The 27,714-nt window shown below is 31.8% G+C and overlaps 1 protein-coding gene across 1 annotated transcript; it reads left to right on the top strand.

The window, feature by feature from the left end:
* Nucleotides 1–25,887, top strand: LOC100164238 (protein big brother). Its single transcript, XM_029489682.1, has 4 exons — nucleotides 1–116; nucleotides 337–450; nucleotides 24,472–24,588; nucleotides 25,622–25,887. The coding sequence occupies exons 2-4, from the start codon at nucleotides 370–372 to the stop codon at nucleotides 25,763–25,765; spliced, it is 342 nt and encodes a 113-aa protein (XP_029345542.1). The 5' UTR covers nucleotides 1–116; nucleotides 337–369; the 3' UTR covers nucleotides 25,766–25,887.
* The last annotated feature ends 1,827 nt before the right edge of the window (nucleotides 25,888–27,714 follow it).

The raw sequence follows: 27,714 nt of genomic DNA, 5'->3' as shown, positions 1-27,714 counted from the left end.
TAACTTGTTTTATAATGTAATGATTTTAGGTTCGATACACCGGTTACAGAGACAGACCGCACGAAGAACGCCAAAGTCGATTTCAAATCGGATGCCGTGAAGGTCATGTAGACATTGTAAGTTCTTTTTAATCTTAAACACATTAATGACTAAAATTATTATAAACTCGTATTTATATATATATTTTTGATTGTACACAGTAACTATATTACCTAATGTCGTATTACTATCTAAGGCAAAAAAACGAAACCTTAATTTCTGTATATAAAATAATAAATATAACATTTATATTATATATATTATAATATTTTTAAAAATATTTTTTTTATGTTTTAGGCGTTCACCGCGACTGGAACCAATTTGCAATTGATGTTTACTCCAAACATGCCAATTCCTTCATACCATCAATCTGCCAATGGCACTTGTAATTTCGAAAAAGAACGAGGAATGGTGAGTAAAACGGATAAAAACATCCTTTACGATTAACCATAATTTGAATCTACTAAAACCTTTCTATTCGTATAGTTAATTTTTTACATTATTTGGTGTGCTACTATATAGCTTTGAAACAATATAATATATTATTGATAATAATATAAATACCTAACCACTGAGAACTCAATATTATTATTTTGCGGTCGAAATACTTTAGGCCATTGATAACATGATAACATATGGTTTTATCTACGTCGATATGACATGTTTTTAACTATTGCGTTAAAAATATGATATAAATTCGTGTAATTTATATTCCCACGTTACATGATTAACGAGAGAATAATGCCTACATAATTTGCAATTTTGTTTGATTACGTTATCAGGACAAAAGCACATTAATGAAATAGTATACTTTTAACACAGTCATATAGTTAATTCATTATTTCATTAAGAATCGTGTCTGCATAAATATTATTGTGCCTAAATTTTGAAGGACTTAATTTTGTTAACATTTGAACTTACTGTTTATTATTTTAATTAAATTGAATGGACAAAAATAAGCGCATTATAAAGTTCAAAAATTGATTAATGTAAAGTGCTTACACTTCAATTGAACTGGCGACAAAAATATTAGGTTAATTTAGCCAATTGGGTGGACAAAATCACTCCAATCCCAAAAAAAGCAACGCAAAGAAGTGAATCCGCAGTAAACTTATGCTTCTTGTATACTCCTTTCCAGTATTGGTACGAATATTTGTCTTCATCACGTGCTTGTTTCTTTTTCTTCCCTTGACAAGTCATTGTTGAAATTATTATTTTACTTCAAGTACAAATTGATGATAATTATTTTATTTTAATAACTGAGAGAAAAATAATAAAACTATCGATGTATAATATTTATTTATTTTAATATTATAATACCAATACAAAATCTGTGTAATGGTACTAGCCAGCTATGGTAATAATTAAAAATATTATAATGAATAATGATATGATTGTACAATTATTGTACATAATATTATGAATAATTTAATTTGACTAATACTATTTAGTTTTTCGGTATATTTAATTTGAATTTATCCTGCATTTTGAAAATTTCTAGGTAGCTAGTTAGGTTGGCATTTTGGTATCTGGTGTTTTTTTTAGATATTTCATGTTATCTTTAAAGACTCTTGTCTCATAAAACTATCGATTAGTATATAGGTATATCTACTAATGTAATTATGGGCCGTTTTATTACTTTAATATGTAATACGAAATATTTTCTACAGACGAATGCATTTAAGAGGTATACATAATAAAGTACCTACATTTGCGTTACATATATATACTTATACTTACTAATTAATTATATTTACATTTTAAAGTTCTAAACAAAAGATCGGATAGATCAACGATGTATGAAACGTATAATACACTCAATGAGCTTTTATCATATATTATCTATAGGAAATCATGAAAACCAAATAAAATAATTAAAGCTAGCCTTGAATGCGAATACATTTCATTAAGTCCAGTCAGTATATAGGTTCAGTTCAAGTTATAATTATAGGATATTAATTAATATTCATACACGTCTTATACAGTAATAGGTATCTAGGTATAAAATATATTGCGTAAACCGTAGTTTGTAGGTATGTATAGGGGCGTAAAGCATTTCAAATTTCAATCGTTCATCCAGTTTTCACAGCTACGATATCATAATATAGCTACTATAATAATATTATATTATGTGTGGGTAGGTGATGACGGCTGTCGCGCACGTTTCTTTTCACATATTATATCGATTAATCAGTGTTCCACTCGTATATAGTCCGTTTTAGGTTGTCAAAACGTTCTGTTGGGACTTAGGGAGACATACAAACATGGCAATTTTACTTGTATATATAACACACGCATACAATATATGTATACGCAGTGTTATCAATGTAATATATTATTATTACATTTCATCAACAACTGAATAGTATAACAATAACAATATGGACGCGTTGACAATCAATGGGGGGCAGTGTTTACGCGACGAAAATGCAGCAGGAAGAGGAGTGTCTGTATGGATTTTCACGTAGATTACGATTTTTTTTCACAATAGAGACGCGCACTTATATTGTAGGTTTGGTATATTACATTCAGAAAAGGGCAAGTAGGGGAGACAAAAAAGAAATCCTTTTAAAATAATAATATAATACTCGTAATATTCTGCAACTATATATATATATATATATAATAGTATATGTATAATGTACGCGAGAGGGACGCGTTCTCCCTTTTTCCTCTGGGATTTATATTATTATTGTCACACGCACACACAGACACAACGCACATGTAACATCTCACTCGGCTGGAATGGCTCGTACGCACATATATAATATATACCTATGTATATAGCATATGTACCTAGTACTTATAGATATATATATATATATGTAGGTATATGTATATGCGTAGCAACGGCGGTGACAAATACGTGTATATGGTATATAAGGGGAAACGGAAATCAATAGTGAAAGAGAAAAAAGGGCGCAAAGGGTGCCGCGTCGCCGCCATTTTGTTCCGGGCGCACACCAGATGCGACGGCCATTGTAACCGATTTGCCGCCAGTTTAAGTTTAAAAAAATGTAGGAAGTCTTGTATACACATATATATAAATGGAATATCGCCCAAGTGAATGTGTCGCTGAAAAAAAAAAGACCGACAAAGACGTTATATTATTATACTTTCTTTATCCTGCAGCCGAACAAAACGTTTAATCGGATGTTCTACTTTATTTTTTTCTTTTACGACTTTTTTCTTCTCGAACTCAATCGTATAGCTGTTTAAAAAAATGGGAAAACAGACATCCACACACTTTATCATACACGCATACTTCACACGGCGTTAAACAGCCGAAAATATAATATGTAAACATATTATATTATTATTATTATATTGTATGCATCATATTATTATTGTTTGGAAATGCGTATTAGACGTCACTGCAGCAGAATACAGAAACCAACATAAATCATATAATAAACATAATATATGATGGGATACTGCATTAAATATTTTATAAGTTTTACTATGTAGTATTATTGCGTGGTTAAACGACACATAAAACCGTATAGGACATGGCCAATATTAAACCGTTATTTCACTATGTATTTTTAGGTATATAATATATGGTTATAATACCTACCTTTAATATTATTGTATTAAATTGTAGAAATGGAAAATAAATTAATATATTTTTACGTAAAAAATATTATTAATCAAAAACTACATATATGAACTGGGTGACTGTGTTGATTATAAGTAGGTTCCTACTAAAATGTACGTGTAGGATTTAATTTGAATTAAAATATAACTATTATTTTATTATAAACTATAATCATTTAAAGTATCATTATACTTGATAGTTGATGTATATAGTATAATATTAAAGGGAAATATTTAGGTTTTGGTTTCAATATAGGTTAAACATTAGATATCTTTAGATAGGCCTTAGATATAACCTTATTATATTATATTTTTATTTATCTCTTTTGTATTGTATAATTACGTATTAATAGTGTTATAAATTTTAGTTTTTTAAGCATATGTATCAATTTATAACTCTCTATCTTTGCCACAAGCTTAGCTTACAGAAGATAGATAATTTCAAATGTACAGTTAATGTAAAACTGTATATTTGTTTATTTTAAATAAAAAAAAAAAAAGACAACTTTAGATATCCTCACCATAATGTCTGAAATGCCTTCATATTATTTGAACATTCTTTGGTAACAATAACAACTACCATTGTTGATTTCATACGAGTTTTATTTTTAAAGACCATTCTAGACGTATGTTTGCCTATGTGATATAGATACTGACCAGAAAGGGAGTGGGCGCTACGATTTTTAAACTTTGCAATTTTTCTGAAATGCATTCTTTTTGGTCAATTAAGATCACACACAATTTATTGATTTAACCCCAGCCACCACCAAAAAAAAAAGTCTTATAGTACGCCACTGTTCAGCAATAGGAAATATAATATAATATTATAATTATTGTTTATATTATTTTATTTCAATACGTGCCTATATTTGTACAAAAAAAAAATTAAATTCAGTTGTATACAAAGTGAATAAATACAAAAATGTTTATTTAAGTGGCATTATAATATGATCTTCGAATTTCATTATCCTACTTATAAGTACCTAACTGTATTTTAAAAATCCAGGATATTAAAAGTATATATAGATTATATTAATATAATAGCCAATAGGTATACTTAATACAATTATTAATCTACGTAAATAGTGTAGATATCTACATCATATGCTCAAATACATATTATAAAGGCGGAAGTCACATTTGATTATTTCCGTGATTTTTGGTATAATTGGTACATGTGTTGATTATGCGAATTTATTATACAGTATGGCTCATTATTACATCGTTTAACCCACCTACACAATAAATATTTTTAAAAAATAAAGCAATCTACGAGGGTGGTGCCAAAACGGTTAATATTATTATACATAAATACAACGCGTACCCGTCACTACGTTAGCTGTCTGTCAAATCACCACGGGTGACTGGAACTGTTAGTTTTCACGCCGATCCGCCACCCTGAGAGCCTATTATATCATTAACAATAATCCATTGTTTAATATTCAGAATATTTTTTTATTCTCTTGTATGACTTTTGTCGGGGAAACAAAAAAAATGGTAGTTTCTTTTTTCTTTTTTCTGTTTGTTTCCTGAACAAATCCCGACATGCTGCGAACACACGCACGCTGGGTAAAAAATATAAAAAATTACCCTGGTGCATTTACAATAGTTTAATTTGCAATAAAAGCTTTAAACATATATATTTGGTGAAATTATACACCCTCAAGTCATATATGATTGTGTTCAAATCGTACGCATAATATAATAATGAGGACCATATAAAATATTAATATCGTAGTCATATACGGGGTGGTCTTGGAAATTCGAACTGCATTTAAATGACTGTATAAAAGTTAAATTCATTAATTTCATTATAATGTACTATAGTCTCGCTTAAAATACACTTTTGTTCGACATTTCCTCAATCATAGAAACCAATTTTATTCGTTTGATATATATACCATAATATAATAATGTACTATATCTAATATACCTGCAGTGAGATGTGCATAATAATTCTCGGGTAGGTACCTATCAAAATCAGCTCGGCATATGATATAGCCATATAGGTATCACATATACCTAATAATATAAGTAACGACGAATTTTTTTTCCGGCTGTTCTATACACTGCTGCTGCTGTTTCAGCAGTATATATATGACTACCGTGCAGAATCGTCGACGGTATAATAATAATATCTTCATGTCGATCGGTTACGTTGTACGTCAAATTCGAAATTGGTCGCGAACAAAAAAATAATAAAAGGGCATGTGGACGTGTTTCTTTGATAGCATACATGCGTTCTAGACAGGCTTGACAAATTTCTGAAGGGCCGGTAACGTTTTACTGCGGGGTCTCAATTTCAGATGTTTGTATTAATAAAAAAAAATACATATCCCCGTGCACGACCCTAACTTAAGTGAATAAATAGGATGCTCTTTTATCGCGAACCGGTAGCGCGACAAAGCCATTTATATAATAATAAGCGTAACTATGTATATAATATATACCTAGGTACCGGACACTCACAAAACAGTAAACACGCTTTACTTATATAATATTATTATGTAGGCACTCATTCCATATTGACGCCGTGGGGATGAAAATAATTCAACACGGTGTGCAACGATTTTCAACAATATGTACAAAATAAAACGAAATGCATATGGATATAATAACGAAAAAAAATGATGGGAGAGTGCCCGAATATTGGATAGGCGCCTAATATAGGACACCACTAAATCTCCCTGAGAAATGGATGCACTGATTAAATATCATGATAAATATGTTCAAACATATCTGGTAACTATCTATGATAAGGCGCGGTACCAGTTTGTTATTAATTACCATAATGATAACGTTTTGTTTGTTATCACAAATTTTGAGTTTTTTGAATGCTGTTTGAGTATGCATTTTTCGTCTACAAGATAAGTCATTTTTAAATTATATTATGGTTTATTTTAACCTGCACTATATGTATTTTAGTTTTAACTAACTCAAAACATTCTACAATTTACTTTCTTCAATTATTATGACTACTTTTTATAAAAGTTCAATGTTTCCTAATATTGGACACAATGATAGTCCTAATATTGGATACCCATTATATATAATAAATACATTTTTAAATATTCTAATCTGTCTTCAAAATACCTATATTTAATTGTTATCAATAAAACTAAATATGATTTTTGAAACAATTGTTATTATGATAAATATTATATTAATTATTAACATTTGAAATTTTAATATTGAATATTTTAATAATATAATATTTACCATCCAGTATTACGGTCACCTACTATCCCTTATTATGACCTTAATTTGAAATAATGAATTTACAATGTTTTTAATATTATTTCAAAATAGATTATAAATTTACTTCACCAAACCAAAAAAGGCCCAAGTACTAGTAAGTATGCATAAATATAGGTGTATTAACATTAAAAATTCTGAAAAAAAGTTAATTTATATACCTTAAATTAACAGTTTACTAAAGCTATCCATTATTAGGATACTCTCCCCTACTTTTTCGTTTAAAAAATAGGGCTTTACAAATATCGGTCTTTTTTTTAAAAATGTATTACAAAATCAGTCCATAACGAATAAAAGTAGTAATAATTAATAATTATAGGTATAAAATATAAATAATGGTACAATGTCATACGTTACAGACTATAGTGTTATATACTATTTTACAAATTGTATAGCAGTACAAGTATATAACATTGATGGTGTAGATACATTATTAATGACCTATAAATATGAACAAAATATATAAATATTAATTCCTGGGATCTTTAGTAACATTGTTGTTTATTATCTAAAACTTTCAGTATCATAAATAAATTGAACACGTTTTTTATTTGTCTCAAATATCCTAGCCCATATAGGTACATTCGTTTTCACTCATAACTCATTTAAATAACTTGGAAAATAACACGTTGCTCCATAAAAATTACTTTTAAAAAGTTATTTCGTTACAATTGCGTTAATTTGAATAAAATATAATGGAATTACCACAGCGTTACTGCAAATGTTATTTCGTTACAGTAATTTGAAATTTGCGTTACATAGTTAATACCCAACACTGGTACCTTTTAAACGGCGATTTAGTTGTGTACAATAGTTTTTCGTGGGTGAGGTAGGTTAAGAAATGAATGAAAGTACCGTTATATACCAAAAACCAATATAATATATTTTATAAGCTACTTGGTGGTGGTATTAATCCATACCCATTTATAAAACGATTTGTAATAATAAAAGAGAAAACAGATTATGGTCATTTAGCTAAAAAATAAAAAAAATACAATACACACAGGTATCTAAATCTCTTTGGTCCGGTCCACGTGTATATTTTTTTTTAAGGTCTCGAAAAAAAACCTCTATACATCTTTATTGTGGATGATACTGCGAACATCATATTATAGAGAGGGCAAAGAATCTTTTTGGTATTCCTCTGCATTTTGGGTATATTTGTAGTACCGGATTATGTGAAATTGGGTGAATGCATTTCCGTGCAGATGATAATACTTAATGAGGATTTTTTTTTTTTTTAAGAAGAATTATTTAAACTGGCCGAAACGAACGCATTACAAATTTACCTACACAATGGTGGTACCTCGGGTAGTCGACTATATTATAATATGTCTGTAAGTTGATGTGTAGATATTCGTTTTACAAAAAATGTATTTTATAATAATTGGTATGGTACAGGTGATATTTATCTTGTGTTTTCGAGCCCGAGGACTAAAATTAAATGCGGCAGTAATTTCGCACAGTTTGACGTTCAACAAAGAATTATTATCGTGAATCTATCATCAGTAATAGTTTTTCTGGGTCTGAAAAAATTATAAAAAAAAAATATCTAAATTTAGATATAATTGTGTAATAATTTATGTAAAGGTACTTTAATTTATTGTCATATTCATATACTCATACCTATATAGTACGCGCAGTGTTGGTGTTCAAAGTGCATAATTGCATAATATATGCAAACTGCAATCGTCACTGCAACACATAGTCCATTAGTACTTATATATTATACTGTACATATACACCTACACGATTTTTGGTTATATTATGTCTATACTCTATATAGGTGTGTAACCTGCACTCTGCGACGTATTATGTCGCATTGTTAGACCTGCATCATTTGTTATAAATAGATACATTATAATATGTGCAATTTATGTATTTACATAATAATATTATATTATATTATTTACACTGCAGACCGGTACGCTTATTCGGTCCCCACCGTTGTTGAATGACAATAATAATAACAATAATACTATAATGACTTGACGAAAATCTACGTGAACGGAGGGTGTCGTCGTCGTCGCCGTCGAGAGATGCAATGTTATAATATATATTGTAACATTATATACATTGCTGCTGCTCCAGCAGATGACCTCGTCCCGAAACGTTTTATTCTGTTTGAGTTATTTTTCAAGAATAATAGCCCCCCTGCTCGCTATTATAATATATAATGGAACGTCGCGCGCGCCCCTTTTTAAACCCTCTAAACGACTTCACATTTGTCAAAGCCCAAGGGTAACTATCGTTGATCCGATAGTCCTCCAGCACTATAATGCATGTAAAATAATCATAACACGTTAAAACAATAAGAAGAGCATTTTAACATCTATTAACGTGTCATAGGTACACCTACCTATATTTAACCTCCATATAGTCGTTATACCTGCGTATTATACACCTATATAAACGACCAAACCGCTGTTTAAGGGATCTGTTTTACGTTTTTTTTTCTGTTGTTATTATTATTATATTTTTTTCATATGGCCGTTTTATAATAATTTCTTTATAAAACGTTATTTGTTTTGTCCCGAGTGACACGGAAATTAATTGCACGTCGTTTGTAACGACTGCGTGCGTTACCGGCCTGCCAAGGCGGATTGGTGTTAAAATGAACATAAAAAAAAATTAATAATGTAGGTACATATTATTATAAATGGTGCATTGTTCGGAGTAAACAAAACTAGCTATGTGGGAATGGACGAGTTTACACGTGTGCTTACAATAATAAGTCGAGCAGTTTTTCGCCCGTGGTCATCGTTATATTATTATACAAACCTATTAAACGTCTAGGAATCTATTTAAAATATTAACAAATGACAGTATAGGTACATAAAAATATATTATAACATTAAATGAAAGTTGCATTTTTTTCCAAACATATATTTAATATCTATGTACCAGCAGTTAACATGCGTCCACGCAGATCTGTAAACGCTGAGCCGTTTAAGTTTTCCTGTAAATATCAGTAGTTCTGGGTTAGGTGTTAGGTGTATTTATATCAAATGTATTTAAGTTGTGTTTTATTATATTATACCTATATGATTGATTTTTCATGGGAGAAACCCGTGAAGTGTGAAAATAAAATAATTATTATTTACAATTTCTTTAGACTTGCAACATAATAATTTCACTAATAATTTTGAATATAATTTTCAAAAATAATAATTTTATAAATAGTACAATTTCATCAGTTAGTAGTTTTCTTGCAGTGTTATAATACACTTTTATACCTACCGTGAATCGATTGAAAATATATTGCATAAATTAACCTTGTTCTTAGAAAGAAGTGCGTGATTTTAAAAACCAAAATATATTTTCGCTAATTCACTGATTGAATAATAAGAGAAAATTGAAAAGAAAAATCAAATATGGCTTGTGGTAGGTCATACCTATTACAATTTATAATATGACCATGAAAAATAACATGTCAATAAAATTGTAATAATTCTTGTCATATTTATTTTATTTAGCGTCTATATATAGGTATTATAGTATAATTTATATACAAAGTAAAGTCGCAAATAAGCTTCCTTTTTTTTCGTTTAGGTCATTCTTATGGTACCTTATATACGTTTATCTCATGTATAATTTTTCTAGGGCTCGCTAGTTTTGGGGGAGGCATAATAATTTCACTTATCATTTTGAATATACCCATCCCGCCCTATTGGCACCTATAATACACGATGCATCGGTATATTTAATATATAATTTGAAAAGCAAATATTTACAACGACCGGCGAACAAAAAAAAGTTTGTTCGTTATTTCCGCAAAGATTTAGCGTGCAAAACCTTTTTAATTGATTTCCACTCGAACGCACTTATGAGATATTATAGACATGAAATAGTTGTACATGCGTGTAGTACCTACATCATGTTATATTATTGTGTACAATAATTGTGTTACCTACCTACATCAGCCAATCGATTGAAATAGCGCGTCGATTCGGAAGAATTTCTCAGCTGGAAACAACACATCACACACGTCGTCGATATTATTTGATTATTTTTACCCTTTTTTATTATTATTTACCCTCGTGTCGTAATGACTTGTACCTTATTCGAACGCACTGCACCCTCGTGCGCGCGTACAACTGCCAGCGTGAACGTTTTGTCGTCACATTAGGGCCTCTTTGACTCTCCCAGCGTGATCCGAAAACAACACGTATGTATATATAAGGCATCGGTACATCGCATCGTCGTCCTCGCAGCATATTAAGTCCGTCGGTGAGATTCGCGAATGTATTGTAATAATAAATATGTCACGACGCTATTTCGTACATGCATTATACTTAGACGAATAATTTGCGCGCACTTGTACGCGAAAACATAAAAAAAAACTCACTCGACCGACGCATAATATATAACAATGAATAATTGTGTCCATCATCATTCATCAGTATATTAAATTCAAGTCTACGTGCGACGTGTGTCTGTGTGTGTCTGTGTTTGTTTATCGAGGACAGACATCTGTCAACAGTCACCGCCGCCGAGTCCGTTTACGCAACCCTTTTGTCCGTCCCCATCATCATATTATATAATAATATGTACACATTTGCGACTCTCTATATATATTGTATATTATAATATTATGCCGCCGCGGGTCCTCTTAGCCACCCCCCTATATACGATCGTTCTAAATAAATGACGACTAGCGTGAAAACGGCCCGCCGACCCGATCGGCCGCTAAACACAATATATTACTGCATTACTAACTACCTATTTTATTGTTATTATTATAATATATAAATACGCGAATTTTATGCATTTATCGACCGCGACCGATTTTTATTTTTTATTTATCGATGTCCATAAATTACGATTCGCCGAAATGAACCACGGTCCCAATATGCATGCCAACCGTTTAAACGTATAGTACTATAGTATAATGATTAATAATTATTATTATAATATGTAATACGCGCGGCGAGCCCTATAAAATATTATATATATAATGATAGATTAGGATTTGTGTTTTTTAGGAATCGTTTGTATTTATTCCTTTTTTATCACAAACCTAAATCCATATTTTAAACTCATAATCACATAATAATATAATATAATATTATTACTGTGATTGTGTACACATCAAAACGAGTCACCGCGACATGCATGGGCAGTCTTGACTTTCTCGTTGACCTCTCTCGCAGTTAAGCAGTTTACGCAGTCCGTGTGTATTCCCCATGAGTAGGTACCTATCATCTATATTATATAGCATAACATTTGTTTGGTTTATATGCAATTTTTAAATTACGAAACTAATAACGCAACTCGTGCGTCATAGAAATAAAAAAAAATCGTCGGAAATCGACTCTGACGAACGTATGTATTAATTATTTCGCAAATCGATTATTTTACTTACCGCGATATCATGTCCAGTCAGTTATTATATATACAACCCCAGAAACAGAATCACAGAACTTTATCGTAGAACACTCGATATTCCTTAATCCGGACTAGTCTATTATAGAGCAGCTGCAGTTGTTCGTCGACCGTTCGGTCTTCGGAATGTTACATTTGTGCCAAATAATGCGGCTATATAAAAATGTTGGAATTATTTTTTGTGGTTGGGCGGTGCTGGCGAAATGTTTCACCAGCCCGTCACTTTTTGCTATTACAGCGGCATTGCGATGTCATGCAAATTTTGAAATTGGTCATGCAAATCCATGCTACTTTTGTGCTAATTATTGATGAAAAAAAATCAATACTTTTGAATGGGTGCGTGACGGAAACACGCGTCCTATAGGCAGCTGTATACCCATTGTTTTACCGAGTTTTGTGATCTCGCGACTGCAACATCGATTGCTATATTATATTTACCAATCGTACCTGCTACGAGATGAGGTGTCGACCATGATAATAATATAATACGTGTGAGTATTATATTATTATTTTGCAGTCGTTCGACCGTGTAATAATATTTTGACTCCATATAATAATAATATAATACCCGACACATCGACATATCGTGTGGTTTTTTTTTTGTCTTTCCTTTGGTCGTTATTTTCCTTTAGGATTGTTTTGATTATACGGTGGAAAAAAATAAAGCACATCGCAGGACACACGATACGCGCGCACAACGGCCGAAACCGCCGACTCGCATATACCGACCGCAAAATATGATTATTATTACAGACACGTACGACCGCAGTGGTTTTTGAAGATCGAATTTACATATCCGATTTCTCCCCGACCAGCCGCCGCCCGTGTATAATATCATAACCGCGGCCGTGGAGTCACACACACACAATACCTCCGTGATCCTCCACGGGCTACCGATCCCTGAATAAAGTCTATACCTATAATTTGTACCTATATATGTATAATATTATATGGGTATTTTTTTAAAATTTTTTTATTGCGTCTAATAATATAATACCTAACAGGGTGATTCACCAGACATGTTCACCCCCTTTTTTCAATTATTAATGAATCATATTATATTCATATTCTGATTTATGAATTTTATAATTTTCATATTTATACCTTACCTACTTATAAAGACTACCATGATTCTTAAGAAGTTGTTCACACTTAAAATATGTCCTGTGGTGATACGAACTTCTGTTTTACAAAAGACAACCCCCTTTTATCACTGTAAATTATTTAGTGACTATTTTTTTGAAAATCTTGATGTACCCTAATTCGAAATTTGAACAAGTTTAGTTACGAGTTTCTCGGATATTGAAATGGTTTTCCAAAAATATAAAATGGATATGATAGTTGGTGTAGTGTTTTTACTGATTATAATATTGATAATTAAAATGCAGTTTAAATCATTATAGTCCCCCGGATGTCTTCCAAACACATAAACAAATATGATTCTTATAGTATACAAATGTAAATAACTCAAAAATTACTCGTTAGAATTTTGATTTTAGTAGGTAGAATGTAGATACATAAAAATGTTCGGAAAATTGATCTGCTAAATAATTTACTGTAGAAAAGCAAAGTTCTCATTGGTAAAACAGAATTTGTGTCTCCACTGGACTATTCCTAAATAAAAAAAAATCTTCTGAAATATGAAAGTATGATGGGCTTGCGCGTGAGTCGAGGGTGAGCGTGCTTAATGAATCACCCTGTATAACATACGCGCGTGTATAATATAGTAGACATACCATTATATTAATATATCACAACAATACGTGTTCGCGCACATAGGTATGCTGTATAGATATTATAATAATATATTATATTGTGCGTGTGTGCGCGCGCGTGGAGACGACGGGGAAAATTAATATAAAACCACCGTCACGAGTAACATCATCATCGTAATGTATCGCATAATATAATATAACATTATAATATAATATAGGATCTACCCGACCGCCAGAGCCGCTATTGCCTGGGTGGCCCTGTCTGCGGACGTTACTTCCGAATCGGCAAACTCGGTATGCGCATGTATCATATGTTGTACTATATTTATATACATATAATATGTGTGTAATCACTGCGTAACATACCTCTGCACTGGCTCATTACCTCACACGCCGCGGCCTGTGCCCGTGTCTTATGTATATATAGTGTCGTACCCACACAGGTCCGATGATGATGATTATTATATATTATATCACGTGATGTGTGATGCGTAATGTACAAGACCTGCAGCGAGACGAAATCGGAGGCTCCCGGGTGCTCGTGTAGTTATTTTGTTAAAGGTACCTATATAGGTATTATATTATGTTGCTGTCGTACTAGTCTCTTCGGCCGAAACAAAATACTATCGCGATATGTTTAGGACTCGATTGCTCGAACTTTGTCAAGTTTGCAAATTGCATTTTTTTTGTTTTGTTTTTGCTCATTTTAGATTTATGGCCAAGTGCAATAACAACATTTTTAACTTTTAAAATGACATTTTTTCATACTTTGAGATTTATAATGTTATACAATGAGGGCATATCTCCGGATTTTGCGGTTTTTTTACAATGAATATTATATTTAATGATTTTAGTTTGTCGATCGATAAAATGTTTAGCGCGTGTTACGAACTTTATTGAGTCTTTATTAATCAAATCCATTTATCTTTAGTGACTTTTTTCTTTTTTTCAAAAACCTGTAATTTTCATTTGTATGGAGTTGCTCGGGTTTAAACATTCTACAATAACGAAATATAATGCGACTAAGTTACTAAGTTTCTTTTCATGACACTTTTCGTTTTTTAAGCTTTGGAGTTCTGTATACATTTAAAAAACTGCAATCCCGTCTCGTCAGTATTAAGTAAATTTTTCGGCTTGTTCACCTTTTGTGTTTTACCATACCGCGCGTAGAGCTGTTTTTCGCAGATCCATTAGACACTAACCAATCGACTTGCGACGTGTACCTATCCTATATTTTTAGCGACAATGTACTCTTGCACATTATCACGTGATAATCGTCAGAAAAACTTCATAATAGCAATCTCCAGAATTGTAAAAATTCGTTATACACCACAAGAGCTTATCCTACTAACTTATCGTTACATCGAGGGCAGAAGGGACCAACATTTTTATTTTCATATAAACGAAATTTTCAAGAGAACTATGCTGTGCATGCGATATATCGAGTGTAGGCTATATATATGATTAATAATACATATATGTATATTTAAATAGGAACTTGCAGTATTTAATACGTTTGTAGCATACGGTCCTAAAAATACGAGTTTACGTGTAATTTTTATTATAACGGTCGTAATACCGACGATCACCATGTAAAATTAAAAATATCATAGAATATATTATTTACCAACGCGGGGATGCAGTAGCTGCTCCTTTTGTAATGCACACGCCGCCGTCGGTTTATTTTATTTTATAGATTGAGAGATACCGTTTCGTCCGTTTCACGGATTAGTCCACGGACAGGACATGATACAATATAATATTATATTATATTATAGAAACGACCGTGCGATTGCGTGTTCAACACGGATTTATGACTCGGACGCGTTCACGTGATGATAAAAACTCGTGACAAATCTAATTACGGCAGTTCGCAGCGAAAGGGTTTTATTTTTTTTGTTATTATTTAAACGGGTGTGTAGTACCGAAGCGGCGTGTACATTGAGTGAGAGAGAGAGAGTACAATGTCCAAACCCTTTTTTATATTTTTTTATCGCTCATCGTCGCGCCGGGCTCGTCGTTTATAATGCGCGTACACATATTACTATATGACGGGTCGTGTATCGTCGTTATCCACCGATTATCCGCGCGTCGGACACTTAACAAAAGAGAGCACAGAGAAATAATGTTTTATCATTATTATTATTATTATTAATAGCGACCCATTGCCTGCAGTCGTCTGGTAATTGAGACGAACCCGCGTCACAGCGGGGACGTTGAATTTTGTTTTCAATTTCTTCCCTGTCCGGATCGCAGCTACAATAAACGATGAGCACGAGTGTATATTATTATACATAATAATAATATAATATTATTACGATGTCAAACCATCAGCACTCTGAATCGATCATTTCAATCCCGTTGTTATATAATATATGCAATATGTATATATTCGAGTTGTTAGAATAACAATAATAATATAATATGTCAACTTTAGTGTGGCGCAATTCTATTTTTTTTTATCAATCTGCCACGGGCAAAATATTTTCGCAGGTGATGATCCTGTAGGCTATATAATTATGTGAATGGTAAATGATCAACGGTGATAAACGATTGTTGTTTCTACATCATTCGCAGAGTGTGCTACATCAGCTGTATAATAATATGTATTATTATACTTACCTAAATACTCTTTCATTTTTTTATTTTTATCAATGACGCTGAGTATCCGGCAAATATCCGACAATGTTGAATGTATAATATTATTATTGAACATGTTATTATTTATTACGACGAGTTACGGCTTATTACGAGTGATCCTAATGGCAAATATTTGGCCATGGTTTTCAACGACTTGGTGAGCATTCAGGGATAGCGGTTTTATCGACGCGGTGCCCAGACCTCGAGAGTTTAATTAAAAGTATTGTATTGTTTTAAGTCCAGAAGCGTCACTTCAATGTTTCGCGTGGAAATGAGCGAATGCAAAATAATTTACAGATATAGCAAATCATAATCAAAGCCACTCGCAAAATACGTAGGTCCTTGTTTTAAGTTATTAAGCATTAAACATTACGTAATTGTAATTTATTATTGATAATTTCTTTAAAAAATTAAATGAAATCTAGTTACAAAACAAAACGTTACTTAAGTATAAATTGATTAATATGCTTTTTAATGAAAAATTATTAGGTAGGCAAAAGGAAATTTGAAAGATTATTCAAGATATTTATAACTTTGAAGTATTTATAATTTTCAATAACAGACTATATTGAGTGTATTCTATATAGGATTCAAATGTACGCGCACTCACATCCCGCAGATGACGGTACCTACCTATAATGATTATAATTTATAATAAAATAATATTATGGAGTCTCGACTGTACGAAAAATATACCTATATAATATGCGTGGTGACGAAAAAAGGTTTCATCGCTCTGTGGGTTAAAAATATTCAGCTTGAACTGAATTTGGTTGAAAGCTCGATAATAATATAGTCTCGTCGGTTTTCGTCCTGCAATTTTCGTGAATAATAAATAAACATGAAAAAAAACTATTTTAATTGGTAATATTCAATTAAAATTGATTGCTTCCTAAAATGTGATCGTGATATCGAATGTTTGCAAGGTTGAGAAACTCTGCTGATAAAAAACTGAAACTAAACTAACAAAACTTGGTTGTATCTAAACGGAGTTTTCACTTTTCATTTTATTTCAATAATTCACGCTCTATATATTATATTACAAGCTACATGACGTACTTAAAATTCAAATACATCATAATATATTTGTGTAATTTAATAATATTATTGTTGAGATCATAATATTATAGACATGCACAAATGGAAGGTAGGGGAGGTGCATCTAATGTTACCCCTACGAGAATTGCTGTTAGGATATGTTATTTTTACAATATTCAATTTTAAGAACCTAGGAATTATAGTATAAAATAACGAAGACTTTTGAAGATTTTTCAAGTTTTAATAGACTTTCTAATATTTGTATAACATTAAACTTATTGTATCTATAATACATACCTATACCTATAAATAGCCGGTAACAGATTGTAAAAAGTTGTAAAGACGAAATTGCGGAGTACCGTGTGTAAGGAAAGACTGGACCTGGACGGGTTCTTAATCATGTTAGATAATATATACCTACTTATGAAATATGAATTATGAGGTGTTAAAATGATGATAAATTTTTTTTTGTGCAATGATTTATGATTTCATGATGTTTACAAATTGAAACTTGCGGTTTTTATTTTAAAAGGTCACGTCGTAGCTGTCTTTCTAAAGTAATTTAATATTTCAACCTCATTTGAATAATGGCTCTGAAAGATATTATATATGTTATACCTGTACGTCATAATACAATTTAGATTGATTATTGAATACAATAGTATATTTATAATTATTGTTTTAATTTTGTATTAATGATATTGAATTTACAGAGCTTTGAGGATTTTTTCTCCGCGAGACCCTCTCGATTTACTGTACTAACTCACCGTGCCTCCCCTGTCCCGAGGGCCATAATATGCGCACTGAACCTATATATTCACAGTATAATATAATATATATATATATATATATATTAACGATTCCGTGTACCTGCATACGTTTTGAATAATAATATAATTATTGTCCGTTGCTCTTTGAAAATAATAATATGTACAAGTGCCTGCGTATACAATAATATTATACCTACTCGTAAACACATCGCCACACTGTACAATAATATATTATATTATAACATGCTGCGGGGGTTGGATTTTTAAAAACGTTGTTAAATTTTTTTCCTTAGCGATAAATCGACCTATAGAATTGTAAAGAAATTCCATATTCAATATAATATGTTCCATGTGTGTATATATATACGTACAGTAAATTTAAAATGCGGCAGCTGAGAGTTGATTAAGAATGCGACGGGCTGCATGCAGAGGGGGCCTCAATCGCGGTATACGACTCGTACAATAATATATATATATATTATATTATACGTATAATGTTATATAAATCCCTGCGAAATTATATTTTCAAAGTGTATGTGATACAAATAGGACAGAAATGTGGCGTGTTCATTGTTCGCGCGTATTTGACGTTGATCCGGTTTCTCGTGACTTTATACTATCGTTATTGAAACTTGTGTGTGGATCAAAAAAGAAAAAAAAAAGGGTTGTGTCCGCGACGTGTTTATACTCCGTCTATAAGGGATCGATTTCTCCGCATTCACGCCGCTGTTGTGATGGCGTGTGTTTACTCGGGTTCGTTTCATCGCCTCTGAAATAAAAAAAAAAAATAAGAAAGAAAGAATTAACGAGAAAAATAAATATAATAGTAAACAAGTATATGAAGTATTGTACCTACCTATATAATATATATATAGGGATATTTGTATGCGGGATCAAGACGCCTGCGTTCAGGTGTATATCACGATCTACCGCCCAGAAATAATGGTTTTTTATTACGAAAATATCGTAAATATACGAGTAGTGTGAGAGCTGCAAGAATACTATATATACTGCAGGCGCCTTACGGGGTGGGCCATATTATACACTTTATATATTTTGGAAGGTATTCCGTGATGGATAAATGTGCGTAATAATCGAATCATCTTAAAACGCATTAATATAATAGATTGTGAAAATAAGTGAATAATATATTAATATATAGGTATAGGATATAGGTACAAATGTACAATAAAGATAATAACAATATTATAATAATATAACGTACGAGTATACCTACATTTTGTATTTCGTATGAGTAGATAAGGTTTTTGAACAAAATTTGATTAGTTTAATATGGAATATACTTGCAGCCAATTGTTTTAGATTACATTGTTTATTGCTCTGAACATTATTATCTATAGTCAGTTAAAATAGTCTATATGTAACATATTATTCAGGAGCCTTTAATGAACAATATTAATATATTATACACTATAATAAGCGTTGTATGTCTCATTTTGTGATTTTTTTAACAGATGCATTTTTTTAACGACTATATTTTCCCCACCCACCATTTATAGTTTTCTACCCGGAAATAGAAAATATTTTTTAAAAATTCAGATGGTAGCAGGGCCAGATTTGATGGAGAACATTAGGAATAAATGTCTCTGGGCCCCGATGTTTTGGGGGTTCCTACAAAATTACTTTAGGTATATTTTTTAAATTATAGATTTTAAAAATTATTGAAAATATTTTAAGAGGTATAGGTATTATTGCAACGTAGTTTATGGAACATAACTTATTTTATTTACTTGGAAATAGGCAATGTGAAGATGTGATGTTTTTAAATGTTATACTGTGCTATGAAGAAAAATCTATTAGATCCATGGACCCCACAATCTTTTTACCCTAAAATTCTCAAAACCCCTGGACCTGAAGTCTGTAACTGTAATTCATATGTACACACATTATCTGGCGGTTCACTGTCATTTACTGTTTTCATAATGTTTTAATACCTACGAAACATTTACTGCGAAAACACTTAGAATAATAAGCATAAAATAAATATTCTACATAATATTTCTGCGCAGTTCGCAGTTATACACGATTTCCGGAAATATTATGTAAGAAGCACTAATTTTAACTTTCATGAGTACCTATGGGCTCATATTATAGGCAAAATAATATTAGATCGTTGAATTGTTGTAAATTCGATATTGGACTTATCGCATCTAAATCGATTCAGAACAAAAAACTAAAAAAACAACAAAAATATTATATGCACCTACCTACGTATTTGATGGCATTATATTTAAACTCGGATCACAATAATGCGATTTATACATATAATAATATTGTTGTACGCGTATACGCTAACGAGCAGCTCTCTGGTATAACATCCGCGCACGGACAAAGGACGCACTGCGAGCGGCGGTGTTCTTATTATAATATATAATTATTTTTCATTAAATCCTACCTATATAATATTATACGCGCGTGTATATCATAATATGATCTGCACCGGACGAAATAATAATAATATTATTATTATTAGTAAATGTCCCCGCGTGCGTATATATAGGTGAATAATACTGCTATGACGTCGGCAAGAACGTTTCGCGATTTTATTATTATTATTATTATTATATTATTGTCAATGCGTCGTACGCGCGTTTGTTTTGTTTTGTTTGGTTTTGTCGGGCAACGCTAATGAGAAGCACACGTCTTGAGGAGAGCACGTGGCGCGCGCGTTTCCATTTTCCACAATAGGTCCGAGTAAAAACAATGCATTTCTGTGCGGCGCGATTGTACTCGGTTTTCACGTCTAATTGGATGTCGGTAAACAAAAGGACTCGCTTCTGATCCCTTTTTTTTGTAGCGACCATATACGTATATTATAATATAATAATATGTCGTCGCGAGGAGGGGTGGCACTTGATGTCCTCAAAGTATATACCTATAATACTTGTATAAACACGTTCAAACGCAATATTATTTATATTTATTTATATATATAATACGATACAGTGTTATTAGGTAGGTACCTACCTATCCACAGTTTCTGTCCCCTTGTTCGTCGTTGCATCGGCAGCGCAACGGAAATCGTGGATCTGCCATACGTATAGATCGTAGTGCTGCGAATGTATTCGTACCGATAAAACTCCATGTTAGAAACAAATATACCATAATACCGATTATTTACAAAGCATAATTCCGTAATGGTTGATACTTGTTTTTCAATATTTTGCTCAGAATCTAACGATTACAAAATATATTTATATAGATAGGTCCGTTTATAGCAGTGGCACAACCAATATGCAAATGGGTGGGTTTCGGGACTCCAGACGAGGATAGTATACCTACCTACTTTACTAATGAAATCTATTAATAAATATATTAAACATTCTTATTTTGTCTTACCAACAGTAATGGTAGGTAATAAATAATAATTAATATGTATAAAATGATTTACCAATTACCTATTATCATACATTTTGATTTTAATAGCTCATAATATACACGTTAAAACCTTTTTAATACATGAAGTAGGTACCTACGGTATAATAATTAATGCTTATATAAAATATATAAATGTTCCTATAATTAACGATATATACTTAAATATTATTTAATATATAGGTACAAGTGTACAACTAAAGATTTAAGCTATAGTTAGGTAGTATAGGAATGTACCTATAGTGGATTTTAAACTTAAAACAGCAGCGTGTTGTACATCATCTACAACAATCGCTATAAATAATATAAAATATGTACTTAAAAAATCGACAAGAGATAAATTCTGCATTCGCCTATAGTCTATACTATAAATTTGGTTTTTTTCTCGATTTCGATTAATCGTACATAAACTCAACCTGCGAGTCGGGCGTGAATGTCGTAAAAATAGGTCGTAGATTTTTACGGTCCTCCGAGCAGTGGTTCGGGTATTATTAGATGATTACTTTCCAGACGAACGTTTATATTGTAATTGTGACGTATTATTATTAATATTATTATTTTCAACGTTTTAACGAAGCAGCGGCGTCGCTCACATGCGTTTGAAAACAACCCGCGACGGGACATGTGTATACCTTATAGATATACCTACTACGGGGTTTGTTGCGTTCGTCTTTCGGAAATTATTGTAATAATCACGACACCGGAGAGATGATAATGTGACGGTATCGAGGGAGAGAGAAAAAAAAAATAATAAAAAAACCATTTTGTTTCGGCTGCAATATGGTCCCAAGCAATACAATCGCGCGGGCGAGGTATGTATATAAGCTGAGGCCGTTTGTGTCTTCGGATGATGAAATTTATCGACGATTTCAGTACTGGTTTCGAGCGGCACCGTATCCGCCGTCCGTCTCTACTCCTCCCCTATATATAGGTATATAATATTATTATATATTATTATAATGACTGGTGGGTGGGTGGTTGAGGGGGTCACATAAATCGACGTTTACGGTCTTGTCGGCGGCCGTGTTTGAGTACTCGAGTATAATATCGTCGTCTTTTCTAATATACTTTGTTTTTTTCCTTAATTTGCCAAGACCCCATACCAATTTTTTTTTTTATCGTGTTTTCTGCCTTTCGGTTTTGACCGACAAGCCGCCGATTTTGTCTCCTCGTCCCTACTCTTTGTCTACCTCTCTCTCTCGCTCACTCATATACACACAATCTCTTTATATACACATACGGCCCGACCAAATTTATAATGACTAAACCGATACATGTGATACACATGTGATGTCCCTAACCCTCGATTATAGGAATTGTAATTCAAATACATCGAATAATAACGGTTATGTTTACGGTCATATCATGTAATGCTCGGAGACATGAATTGTATTATAGTTTTCTTGGTGGGTAAAGTGTACGATATTTTAATAGATTTTCATTTTATATACGTAGACTATTCGACAGTCAGACAATAAATAATACACACTTGTTGAATTTACACGTGTACCTATATAATTTTTATTAGGTATTTACATAATATATACGATAGCGCACAGTGGGTTTATAAACTATAGTTTCTTCGAGCTAGAGAAAATTGAAAACTATATATTATACCCAGGAAGCAGCTACCTAGGTATATTCCATGACATTATAATAATTAAATCGAACTGTCTTGTTTACCTAAAATATAATGTAGGTATTGGGTTCTGATCGAATATTACTTGTTATTCAAATACGACAGTATCTATAAATAATAAATATGATATGAATCTATGTAAATAGATATTGAGATATTATATAGGTAATGACATATTATGTTATTAACGTTATTATGAATTTATTATAATATATACCCATGTATTATACATGCCTCATCGTAACTGCCCCCTTGCCACGTCTAGGTACTACTTTTTCTAATGCTAATTTTTGAATTATTAACAGAGTCATGGTTAAACAATTTATAGTATTTTTCAATTCGCCTATATGTAATAAATAATAAGACGACTTTTTCTGTTGTATAAAAACATAATAATACATTGATTAAAGATACATATATAGCTATAACACTCCCTGTAAGCTCAGCTATAGTGTTGGGAGGAAAGTTTTAAATTTATAAATAAATACCTTAATAATAATATTATAATTACACAGGCTGTGCGCGAATTTATAGAGCTATAGTTTTATGCAATGAAAATTAATATTTCGAAATCTGAATGATAACTAAACTAGTTACCATTTCGTTCTCGATTAGTAGTTATGCATTCTCAAACATTGCGGTGGACACTATATTGTCTTTTGCAGCCGCTGTATAAGTAAAAACAACCTGACTGACCGATTTTTAAATGTTCTTTACCATGAACAAATTAAAAAATATACTACACTTAATTTATATATTATATTTTAAGAGCTTAAAACAAGCTTGTCGGATTATGACTAGAGCGCATAATTGTTTCTCCCTAAAAATTGTTTTTACTTCGCATCATTGAGTGTCGTATAAATACTGTATAGATATAGCAAAGCACCTGTACAATATAATTATTTTCCTCTTTGTAGTTTGTTTCTGATAACTATCAAACGGCATACACACTGTGTACTTGTAACTAATTTCCATCGATTTGTCTTTGCCCACACAGGTTCACATACTGTCGCATTTCATAATGAATGGAGTGTGCGTCCGGTGGAAAGGGCGCATCGACTTGGACAAATTGGACGGCATCGGTTGTCTGGAGTTCGACGAGGAACGAGCAATGGTGAGTGCATATATCATTATTATTATTATTATTGCCGATAATATCAACGTGCCCCGCGGAAACAATATAAATACGAAGCGTGTTCAATTTTCCACCACAAGCGTTTTGCGTTTGACGTTTTAAAATAATATTTAAATTCAAAGACTTATACAGGTTTGATATATTTATATAATAAGCATCACATTTTTCTTCAAATCGCAAGCTTTCATGTCTCTATACCAGAGCTTGCAAACGTTATATTTGACAAAAAAACAATTGAAATTTGTAATTAATAATTTGCAATTATCACAGAAAGCGATAATCAAAAATAATTAAATACCGCAAAACAATACATAACGATTAACAAAATAAATTATATATCATTAAATAAAACATAACGCAAAACGTAATTCATAGAATAATATCATTAAACGAAAAATAACGCAAAACGAAATTATTTAAAATCCATTTATTTAAAAGGTCTATTAATTGGTTTCGTAGAAACATTTATTTCATGCAAACAATCTAAGAATTGATTATATTATATTATTATATTCCGTATCCGGGTCATTAGTCATAAAATGTTAAAATTTAATAGGTATTATTGTGTTAACACTATTTTAATAACGATAAATGCAAACTTGTATAATGTTTTAATTCTGAATAACGATAAACGCAAAAGTTGAATAACGTTTTATTTCTAAATAAATTTTATAAATAACATATACAGAATTTTTTTCAAATGCAAGCCCTGGTTTATAATTATACCTATCTCATAATATTATATAATATCCTTTGCCTAAACGCATAATATTATGATGGCAACCGTCGTCAGTCTGATCCACTGGTCAGTCAGGTACCGAAATTTGGTCACATTTTTTGAAGCGATCTCTCAAGTTGAACAATAAAGTTTTCGACATTTCTATTGACGAACTCTAATGTACAATGTATAGGGTACATAATAATATTACTGTGCAATGGTTTCCCAAAAATCGTTTGTAGCTAAATATTTTATCTCAACGATTTTTTGTTTTGTTTGTTTTCGTTACGATAGATCGAGAATAGGATGTTGCAGGAGCAAATCGAAAGATACAACGACCGTATAAGAGAATACCAGGACAAACCTCGTGCTTACAGAAACCAAGAGCGTGGGGTTACTGATTCGGACTTAGACGTGAAAAGAAGATTGAACTATTAGATCATTACCTACATGTTACACATACAGATATAACTCGTGGGCGTTTGTACACAATATATACCCATCTATATTATAATATTGTAGTGTGTTTGTATTATGTATTTATATGTGTGTGAAGTACTCATATGTTTTTATTATTTTTTTTTTTTAATTAGTTTTTATTTTTGTTACTTCTTTATAGAATTATTATTATTACTATTATTATTATATACCTACCTACTCGCATATAATGCATTTATTATATATTATTATGAATTGCGTTTGCTCGTCAAACAATCAATAGTTTAAAATATCATCATACCATTATATTATATATATTTTATAATACCCATATTTGAATAAGTTTTTTGAAAAAACGTGCAGAAATCGATATTTCAATGTCCTGAACCCAAACTGTGTTCGATTGTAGGATCATTCGTCCGCGTCTGTAACTTTATCGTCAGATTTCTGTACTAACTATAGACTATAATATTATATGGTCTATAGTGATAAACTGCTACCACTAAGCATTTAATGAATCGATATAATGAGCTAATTGTCCCTTAAATATGATTTAGTGACCGGAGATTGGTCCATTAAATTTTAGTGAACCATTAAGTTAATTAATTATTTATGCTACTCAGCTTAATAATGTTTTATATAATTTTGATAATATAGTAATTGTGCTTTTTTTTAGCATAGAGCATTCAGTGGTGCATTTTCGGTGATTTTATAACGATCCTTTTTTAAATGAATCTGTTCTTTGTTCTTTTAACTGAAGTATATGTTCATATTTTTCTCCATATTAACATTAAAAATATAAATGTATTATTTGTCAACTATTAACTTATAGCTATAAACGTTGTTAACATGATTTAACTAAAGTACATTTTTCTGTGAATTACCAATGTTTGAAAAAAAAATCTATCATCTGCTTCTAAAGGAGGGCGAACCAACCGTTAATACGCCACTGGATTATAGTCTAAACTGCTATGTCTGTAAAACATAATTAATATGATACATATTGTACCTATGATTGTAAAAATTACTACCGATATGCAAATTTAAATGTTATAAATTGTATCCTGATTATATTATAGTATTATACTATTATACGTACTCATACAGATATATAATAATTATATTATTGTTTTGTTCTTTTTTCGTATTCCGTATCGCGGTTGATCCTTTCCGACAGTCGTCAATCTCAAAACCGTTTCGTCCAGGGTTTTCATCTTTGCCGCAGCAGAATAAATGATAATATAGGTATTATAGTACCTACACGATAATTATACGTAATCGATAATTGTGGGTCAATGTGTGTCCAAACGTTCATCGCCCCATGGTCAGTTTGTCCAGACTCGCGCTCGGAATTTCTTTAATAAATATCATGATAGGTACTTAAACGTATTACGCGTGAGGTGCAGAAATGAATATATTTTGTGCCACTAGAATATTACATCAAACGCGTACCTAATCCGTATATGCATCAAGTACCAAGTATATATGGCCATTTGCCGCTGAAACGCGACCGTTTTTTTTGTGTTTCGTCCGTCATTCGAGTACCCCCCCCCCCCTCCCCCCGGATTCGTGAGTACGTTTATTTGTATATATATAGGTGTACACAGTTTTCACGGTCGATTTCCCCCGACCGAGCAACGTCGCCTCCGATAGATCGACAGCTCGGCGGCGCCGTCCGGACACCTTTTGACTGCGGACAAAAAAAAAAAAAACGACAAAACAACAACGGTAACAATGTGATAAGACGAAAAAAGCGGCCGGCGCGAGGACACACTATGACGGAAAATAAAAATATACAAAAAAACCTCCGAGTGCGACTATGTGCGGACAATGAGTGTACACGCGTCGCCAATTCGTCACTTTTTGACACGCTCACTTCCCCGTCCGTCGATATCGCGTGTATTGTGCGCGAATTATAATAAAAACAGTCGCGCATATTATTATTACCC

The sequence above is a fragment of the Acyrthosiphon pisum genome, chromosome X (genome assembly GCF_005508785.2).
Source record: "Acyrthosiphon pisum isolate AL4f chromosome X, pea_aphid_22Mar2018_4r6ur, whole genome shotgun sequence".
Classification (NCBI taxonomy): domain Eukaryota; kingdom Metazoa; phylum Arthropoda; class Insecta; order Hemiptera; family Aphididae; genus Acyrthosiphon; species Acyrthosiphon pisum.
The sequence above is the reverse complement of the archived record's forward strand: the minus strand, read 5'-3'. Positions and strand labels throughout refer to the sequence as shown.